Genomic DNA, 9,456 nt, shown 5'->3' with positions numbered 1-9,456 from the left:
CTTCTTTTCTCAGAAGCTGTACTGTGGACTGTGGTGAGGTTTACTGAAGTGTTCCTGCTTTTTCGCCATTGTTGTGTCTCTTAGTAAAACTCACTTTCTGTGTGTTGTCTGTTGTGTCTTGCGCACATTAAAAAAAAAAAAAACAAACAAGTTTGTTGTGGCTTCTCAGTAGGAAAAAAAACCCTTACTTTTACAGTTTTAATGTGAGATCACAACAAAACCTATTTTTACAGCATAATGCCTTTTGAACTATGGTTCTAAAAAATATGTCTATTTTAATATTTACTTGTTACATGATCTGTACATATTTGTAATATATAATTGAATAAATTTTATTGGTTGTGAAATCCATCACTGTTTTTTCCCTTTATTTTTGCTGAAATATCTGATGTGCACAATTAGTTCATCAGTAGTATAATAGCATTCACTTTTCTCTGAATTGTACATGTTGTTACGTAACTAGAGATGTGTGATCCAACACAACAATGTTGTTGAAAGCAAAGGACAGGACTTTTCTTCCCTCATCCAACAGATGGCAATATAAACAGCTGACTGTAGAGATCATACAGGACACAAGTCCCTTTAACTGCTAGTTATTTTAGTCACAAATTTTGAGTTTAGTTGAAGCTCTCCCTCCCATTGTGATCAATTTTCCCTCGTTTGTCAGAAAATGATGGAAAAAAAAATCAGTTTTGATGAATTTATACATTCATATAACTTCGTATTAGTGAGACAGAACTTGGTTTATATCCATACGAAGTTATGGCAAATGCGTAACATATCCTAAAATTAACTATATAGATGAAAACACAAATAGTTACCCACTGGAGGCGGACCAGATCTGCACAAAAATATTGAGTAGTGTTGCTTCTAGATAAAACATGTAAACAAATGAAGAAATATGAGTTTAAATAACGCATCGGTCAAAACAGTTTTACATAGTTATTTAACTCACAGTGTAAAGGACCGTACTGGTTACCCTTTGCCATTTTCATGCAAAGAGGTATGGAGCTATAAGGATCATCGTCTTGCAAGAAGTAGCCAACTGTGTTCGGCATCAGCATGTACTGACGTTTTGGCGACTGAATCATTATTGTAGAAGGGAGTAGGTGTATGTCTTTAAGGCGCCTGCCTACCTCCCTCTCGCTTTGTGCAGGGAGAGACTGACGCCTCTGGCTTGATTCACGATATGCTCCCATCCAGATCAGTTGTCGAGTCCAGCAAAAAGAGTTTATATAACCGTCGATTACGGTAAAACTTCTGAAGTCGGGCCAGGGTGGTAAGGTAAGTTTAATCAGCAGTTTTAAATTTTTCCCGATTCTGGAAATCCAATCAGTAATCCAGTAGAATGCCTTCAAAGTTTTAAGTTCGTGTGTTTTGAAATATGTGCGTTCATGTGCGTACTATGTTCTAGGTAGTGAAGGACTGTCATTTTGAAAAGTTAACGGCGAAGTTCTAGAACGGGTATAACTTTTTTTTTTTTTTTTTAAAGACGGATACAGAGCAGCATCTTAAGTTTAAAATGACGTATTGTGGGACACCGTGAATGAACCAAAAATTTCGCTGTCTTCTCAACACACTGTTCTGTGGATCTTATGCATGTTGCGTGCTCTCTGAGGATGGTATATTAACTAGGCGAAGGACCTAACAACAGTTCTTTTTATCAATCAGTTATTTTTGAATACTCGTTTAATAATTACATGATACTGATAGAAATTACAGTATGTGATTGATATAGCTTTACATTAAATAATGTTTATCCATTTAAATCAATACACCTTAATGCTTAATACGCAAACAGTCCTTAGACATTGATTATAAATTCTGTGGCATGGTGGCATACCCTTGTACCATTGTCTTCTCCATATTTTGGCATGAACTTAATGAGTGAGGAGGCTGAGCAGGCCATTATTGCTAACCTATCATATTGCATCTTTCGTTTTCGAAGTATGCGTATTCCTAAACAAAGTTGTGTTTTATGTTTTAGTGTTCTTCAGCATCCAAGCTTAAACATATATATATATAGTCATGACAGACAAGTTGTATTTTGTTTTATCTTGTCTAACGATTTTGTACTGAAATACTGTTACAAATCACTAAAGAGAAAGAATAACATGAACACTACAAAGCGTAGTCTTTCATCAAAACCCTACAGATTTCTAGAATAGTCTGGCGTCTCCAGTATCCAAACTTGTTCGTTGTTTCCATTCATGAGATACGAGTGAATCCTTCAAGACTTTAAACTACATCACGTTTAAATGTCACATACAGTATGAAAAAACAAACAAACAAAAAAACCACAAACATGTTTTCTTTCTCAGTGCAGGTAGGCAACATTTAGTCCTGGAGCCTTCAGGATGAGGTTGGGTCAGCTGATTGTTCCAGCTCTGGTCACACTCCTCTTCCTCCTCTCTGGGCTCTCCCTGACTGTTGCCTGCAATAAAGCACTGTGTGCTAGTGATGTTAGCAAATGCCTTTTACAGGTGAGGGATAAAGCATGTTCACTGTAACCAATCAGATTTACTTCCACAGATGATACCTTTTTGCTCCACTGAAGATTACTGTGTTTACCTCATGTGTTATCAAGATTGTTTGCTTGTTTCGGTGACAACATAGAAATGGACATCTTCCTTGTGTATTTTTCCATATCCGCTCGGCGCTGCATTGCCAGTCCTTAATTTCCTAAATGTTTCTTTTTTTATTTTTTATGATGAACATGCAATTTAATCAAATACTTGCCTTTATTTGTTCCAGTTTATAGCAAAGGAAAGTACAAGAGTTTTGGCAACTTATTCATTTGGAACGTAAACCTTTTCCCAAATAGTTGGAGGAATGAAACAGGAGTGTAACGGACTGGAATGCGAGCGCATTCCTCCGATGAGACGGGCAAAATCATGAGAACATTCTCAGAACACTGTCAAAGGCACTTAAAAGTGAGGCAGATTTACTGCATTTCACACTGCAAACCACACGCGTCATCTCCGTCTTTGTTCCGGAGCTTTGGCAGTGCATGTGGGAAAGCTACTCTGGGTGTCACGTTTTACTGCATCCGGTTTTAATTATGATGGATAACATTTTACGTTTGAACCGATGGTTTAATGCAATCAGATCTGTCAATAATGCTTAGAGGCCCTTTACAATGAGGTTCTCCATTTGGCTCAGCTGTGATGCCACTGTTCGCCTCAAGATATATTCCTGGGCAAAGTCCCTGTACAATGCGCTATCTGATACTGGGGGAAAAGAAACTGGGTGTGTATGATCCCCGAGCCACTTTCTGCAGGATAACATTTTCCTTTGAGCGTGACGTGTTCCCTGAGCCGGTTCCGTGTACGTGTGTGTCTGTGTGTCTGTCTGTGTGTGTCTGAAGTTGTGCACTGTGGTTTTTATCTCTTTTGGGCACCAGCAACGCACTGTATTTTATGCCTTCATCACTCGGCTGCTGGTAAAACATTTATTCTTGCATAAATTTGCAATTCCGTATGTAGTGCTACACACCCTGACGATTCCGTGCTCCCTCATCCTTCCCCAGTGTAATGAGTTTAGATGTAGATGATGATTCAGTTCAAAGGTGTGGAGGCCAAAGGGAGAGTAGAGTCGCCTCCATACACAGTACTTTTGACTGATTCTGCTACTGATTACCAGCCCGCTTATCTCACACCCCTACTGTTGGCCTTTCCCCAGCTTGCTAGCAAAATGTCTGATATGTCCCAGAGCATCTGAGGAGAGACATACAGAGAGATAGAGGGAGGCGTGGAGAAGAGGACTTAAAGGCGTCTGGAGGTCTCTTGCAAAGCCAGAGGATAATCTAGGGAGAGGGAAGCTACCAAGAGACTGGTCTAGAGGAACAGAGAGATTAAGAGAGACTCCCCTGGAGAGCGTGTATTATTTTTGCTCTTAGCAGTGCAGACAGAGTCAGTACCAGGGTGTGGTCACAGTCTTTTCACAGTCGTGACTGAATATTTTTTGGGACAAGGCTGTACACGTCCCCTGTTTTGACATCACTTTCTCAAAGCCTGCTGTTACTATAACTCTCTCTCTCACTCCCTCTCTCTCTATCTCTCTATCTCCCTTTTACTCTCTCCCTGTCCTTTCTTCCTGAAAGACACTTTCTCATACCTAAGATATACACTGAAGTATTTCCTCCAACTCCTCTCTACTGCTAATACTCACTCTTGTCTAACAAGTACCTTCTGAGCCTAGTTGCTACACAATTACCTTATTTGGACCTACAACATTAGCTCTCAACCCTTCCTGTTTTCCAAAAATCTCGTGTGTTCAGATTTGTTGTTATCTTTACTCCATATTTTTTGTACATCTTGCTGTTGTAAATGGGATATTGAGTAGTAGTTTTCAGTTGTACCAAGAAAATAGGTGATCTTGTAGCTTTATTTGAGTTTTCAGTCTCTTCCAATGTATAATGATTTATGATCTTTGTCAGTCAGTATTTAAATACACAGTCTGTCATTCCTGATATACGGTGCTCGGAATGACCCTGTTTTACTCTTTGTTTTAAGCCCTTAGCATTTTAGTTTGATTAACTTACCGTTGCAGACTGATAATGAGGAGTAGCATGTAAACATCATACAGCTACTATAGTACTATGAATAATTTCAGAAGCTTAATGACCTCTGGTTCCTTCTCCTCAAAATGAAAACTATACGAAATTATGCTGGAAATTCTTTTACTCTCCAAAACTGCTTCACCTGAGCAAATACTTGTCCCAAATGTATTCAGTCCTTGAAAGATGACATAAAGTTGTTCTTTCTAGAGACACTGACAGAGTCACAGAGAACTCATGGACTCTCTCACAATGGCAGGGTTACTACCTCAGGGAGGATAATATTAAATTATTTGATGGTTATCAGTGGACAAGCCGTAGTTTATCTGTGTGTGTGTGTGTGTGTGTGTTTGGGGGGGGGTTGTGAAATTGTAAAGCAGCTCTTTGGAGAGAGAGAGAGAGAGAGAGAGAGAGAGCAAGCACCAGAGTGCACAAGTACTATCTTGTTCATGTGACTAGTGTGTTCTGCATACCAGGTGTTTCACCCTCTATGCCTTCTCCCTCCAGTCCCAAGAAATGTAGCTGTGAACTTGACTGTGGAATGCAGGGCTCTCTTTTCTCTTCAGCTGATGTAAGGGAGGGAAGGAGGGAGTGCTGCAGATAAGCTGAAAGTGTAGCACATTTCAGCACTTGTCAAACATATGGCAGATTTTTTCTTTCATCTGTTTGTGCGCTGACAGCATCCTGTCTCTTTCCACCGGCAACAGACGACTGTAAATGCAGCTTTAGAAAAAAAAAAATTATTTCCACATATGTACAATGAGGATGCTGTTGAACAGACAGATTAAATATTCACTATGGCTTTTTTTTGCCATGCTCTTTCATAGTAACATCAGAGATAATATCATGAGGCCAAAGACATTAGGTTGCGAATCATGAAGAACATCATTGAAATCGCAGAGATGATGAGACATTTCTTGGTCATTTCGTTGTTGTTTTTTTTTTCCAGTGTCATGCAGTATATCATTTGTAAATAATGCATGACAAATCTTGGAAATCTCAGAGCTAAAGAGACCTGCTAAAGATGCTGGTCTTCTTGCATCCACGAGATAAACATTTTCCCAGATGCAAAGATCTTGATTTTTTCCTTGTTATAAACTTGTGCCGGTGTTTGTTATCCATGATAAACATTTAGAAATTTCCTTATCCTTCTGCCCCATCAGATCTTTTCTTTTGGATTTACACAAACATATACACTCACACACACACACACACACACACACACACACACATCTGGAAGTTGACCTCCTCTTCTCCATCATTTACTGAACCACAAAGACAGATGCAACGTACAAAGCAGTGAGCTCACCACCTCTCTCTCTCTCTCTCTCTCTCTCTTTGTATCGCTCTCTTTTTCTCTCTCCCCTTCCTTTTTTGGGTTGTACAGCTGTAGGGCTAGCACTCTCTCTGTAATTATGTGTCCCAGGCCCTGCTCACTTTCTTCACTTCTCTCTTTTCTCATGGGTAATTGAGAATTTTCCCTCAACACAAAGCTTTTATTTCTCTTTCATTTGGTTCTATTTGTTTTAATGTCAGGATGATTCCATGCATTATCAACAGTTTAGATGTTAATATTGGGCATTCAGTAGCAATTTGCTGCTACACGCAGCGTAAATAATACTATGACATAAAGGGGCAAAGGAGATATGTACATATTAAATATACTTTTTAATAAAATGTGAAGTTCACATTTTACATGGGAAATTTCTCACTGCATGTATGAGTGGAGTTGACTTGGATTTTTGAACATGACGTGTGTGTTTGTGTGTGTGTACAGGGATTGTGCCAGTGCCGTCCATCTGAGGGGAACTGTTCGTGTTGTAAGGAGTGTATGCTGTGTTTGAGTACACTGTGGGAGGAATGCTGTGACTGTGTGGGTGAGTGAAACCATATGTAAAAAAGAAATGCTCTGTTATAGCCAACATGCTTACTCCTGATGTATTCAATAAACGTATCAAAGATGTCTGCCTTAAGCGTACACAAAAAAGTATTCGGTATTGGCATTCACATAATCCCAAACTGCAATGAAATTTGCTCTTCACCTATATATATATGTATATATATATATATGTGTGTGTGTGTGTGTGTGTGTGTGTGTGTATATATATATATATGTGTGTGTGTGTGTGTGTGTGTGTGTGTATGTATGTATGTATGTATATATTTTTTGGCCTCAACACATTGCACTACATTATGGATGTCCCAACATATCTACATATCCTACTGCTCAAATCAACAACATAACATTAACTAACACTACACACTCAGGACAATAAGAGAAAATGGTAGTGACATTATTTAGAGTAGACTTGTACACTCACATGGACACTGCACAAATGCTGTGCTTATTCTGACTAGGTCAGGCAGTGCAGTGGTAAACCGTTCTGCTGACTGAGTGCGAGCTAGAGTGCTGGCACATGCCCATATGACAGGGAGTGAGAGTTGAAAGGAGCCAGATGCATTCTGCTTCACTGTTTTCTTAACTTACCACTGGTCTGGGGTCAGTAGGATTGTTTTTTCTTAACTCACCACTGGTCTGGGGCCAGTAGAATTGTTTTGCTCATATGGTTAGAGTTAGGGCTAAAATGGAGAATGTTAGGAAGTCCTAAAAGAAACAGGATCATAGTCAGTGGTTCCTGCCAATGAGTGTGGTCCTGTTCATTGGTTCTTACCAGGACAGTGCGTCCTGGTTATTGTATACTGTCAGTGACATTTTCTACATCTTTTCGACTGACCTATTTTGAAAAGAGGATGTTTAATCGGAATGTTCCTCAAATGCTGCCAATTCAGGAAGGAGGGCTTATGAAATACAAACATAATGTACGTAAAAAAAAATGAATCAGTCATCATCGAGATGAGAGTACAGTTGTACAAACAAGACAATAAAATTTTGTGTCGAATAAAGTTCTGGCTTCTGCCTTGCAAAGATAAGAATTTCGTTCTTTATTGCAGGAAGTAGGAGTTCTGTGGGTTTATACAACTTTGAGCGTCTGAATTACATATTGGGTGATAACAGAATTTACACATTTAATGTCATTTCAAATTTCACAGTGGATAAGATGATAATTGTTGTTTGATGATAATTACATCATTAAATTATTATCACATGTTAATAGAAGTTTTGGCAACTGGCCCAATTAACGGTAGTTGAAACAAAACTGCATTATTTTTGTCGCCACTTCTGGAAAACTATTCACGTCCGTGTACGCTTTGTATGTGAGTAATTATGTCTAATTGACTCTTTCCATATTTGGCTTTTTAGGGATGTGTAACCCTAGAAACTACAGTGACACCCCTGCCACATCTAAGAGCACTGTAGAGGAACTTCACCAGCCAATCCCGTCTCTCTTCCGAGCTCTGACAGAGGGAGATGCACCTATAAACATGATGGTTGTGTCCTTCCCTGTTGCTGAGGAGCTCTCTTATCATGAGAACCTGGTCTCATTCCTGGAGACACTCAATGACGCACAGCATCAGAATGTCTCATTGCCTGGCAACAGCATCCATGCCAACTATGAAAATCGAGGTACAGAACTGACACACATTTAGGATTTAAGGTTCTCTATGCACCGGTATAGTTTGGTAAACACAGTTTAGCAGTTGACACCCTGACCCCCAAACCAACCCACTCCAAAATGAAATATTAATATTAAATATATAAACATTTAATATAAAAGGTCCAGTGGAATTGCAGAGTACTTACCAGCTTTTCTACTCCTTTTAAAGAAATGGCATCTGTTTAAGTTGTATACCGTTGGGCTACACTTATCTGCTCACCACTGGAGCGAATGGGCTAGAAACAAGAGGGTTAGCTTTAAACAAGATGTGTTTATACAAGTTTTTGTATAAAACTTGTATAAACCCATATTTGAGTAAACAGTCTGATGCAGTGAGCTCATTTGACAGTTTTATTGTTGGAGGTTTAGTGTGCATTAAGGTAATGTGTTTCTCTCCTTCCCCCCTTTTCTCCCCAGACAACATGTGCACAGTGGTCTACTTTGATGACTGTGTGTCTATACGCCAGTGTAAACTATACTGCGAGTCAATGGGAGCATCAAAGTACCGCTGGTTCCACAATGCCTGCTGTGAGTGCATTGGACCTGAGTGTCTGGACTATGGCAGCAAGGCAGTCAAATGCATGAACTGCCTCTTTTAAGGACTGAGACAGACCTAAGTGTCACTGGACAATGAAAGAGCAGATACAGTAACATATGGGACCAATCATTCACATACATGTATGATGCAGAACCATATTGCATAAAATACTCCATTTTCCAGTTTGTTGTATTTGGAAGTTTTTAATATATTGTGTATTTCTTCATCTTTTATAATATGACACACTCATATGCATAATGAATTTCTATGAAAGATGTATTACACTAGTGGTTCTTTTTTCTCTTTCTGTTTTTTTTTAAATCCATAAATCTGAACATATGTCCTTTTTAGAGAGAATATCTCTGTCAAATCAAATGTTTAGTGACCTAACTTAATGAACAAGATGCTGAATTAGCCTGTTTCTGTCACAAATACTTTACTGTCCAGTAAATCACTTGCAAAAATGATCAAGTATGTCAAAATGTTTGGTTCAGGTGATCTTTAAAAAGTAGTTTCAACAGTTTATTTATGTTTTATTTTGCTGCTAACATGCATAAAGCAGAAAGCACAAATATGGCTTTAAAACACTAATTCATAGTCAGACTCAAAGGATAAACAAGAAACATTACTGGATTCTAAATGGGTTAGCTGCAATTCCATTTTCTGCAATAGTCCCTAACCTTGTTTACAGTTTTAGAATAAACAGAATCCATCCAACATTACTACCTCTGGAACAATGTTGCTCTTGTTTGCGGTTTCCTCACAGGTGTTTCATAGCAATGGAAATGCCTGTCTTTTTATGT

The 9,456-nt window shown here is 38.8% G+C and overlaps 1 protein-coding gene across 1 annotated transcript; it reads left to right on the top strand.

Annotated features, from left to right (window-relative positions):
• The first annotated feature begins 1,229 nt into the window (after positions 1-1,229).
• Positions 1,230-8,714, top strand: twsg1a (twisted gastrulation BMP signaling modulator 1a). Its single transcript, XM_030775792.1, has 5 exons — positions 1,230-1,284; positions 2,322-2,483; positions 6,336-6,435; positions 7,821-8,084; positions 8,533-8,714. The coding sequence occupies exons 2-5, from the start codon at positions 2,358-2,360 to the stop codon at positions 8,712-8,714; spliced, it is 672 nt and encodes a 223-aa protein (XP_030631652.1). The 5' UTR covers positions 1,230-1,284; positions 2,322-2,357.
• Positions 8,715-9,456: the final 742 nt, after the last annotated feature.

Source organism: Chanos chanos, chromosome 5, assembly GCF_902362185.1.
Source record: "Chanos chanos chromosome 5, fChaCha1.1, whole genome shotgun sequence".
Classification (NCBI taxonomy): domain Eukaryota; kingdom Metazoa; phylum Chordata; class Actinopteri; order Gonorynchiformes; family Chanidae; genus Chanos; species Chanos chanos.
Note: the sequence above shows the minus strand (reverse complement) of the source record. Positions and strands in the feature narration are given on the sequence as shown.

Coding starts and splice junctions, on each gene's coding strand:
- twsg1a (XM_030775792.1), top strand. CDS start 2,358: ATGAGGTTGGGTCAGCTGATTGTTCCAGCTCTGGTCACACTCCTCTTC. Junction 2,484..6,335: donor TTAGCAAATGCCTTTTACAG/GTGAGGGATAAA, acceptor GTGTGTGTACAG/GGATTGTGCCAGTGCCGTCC. Junction 6,436..7,820: donor GGAATGCTGTGACTGTGTGG/GTGAGTGAAACC, acceptor TTGGCTTTTTAG/GGATGTGTAACCCTAGAAAC.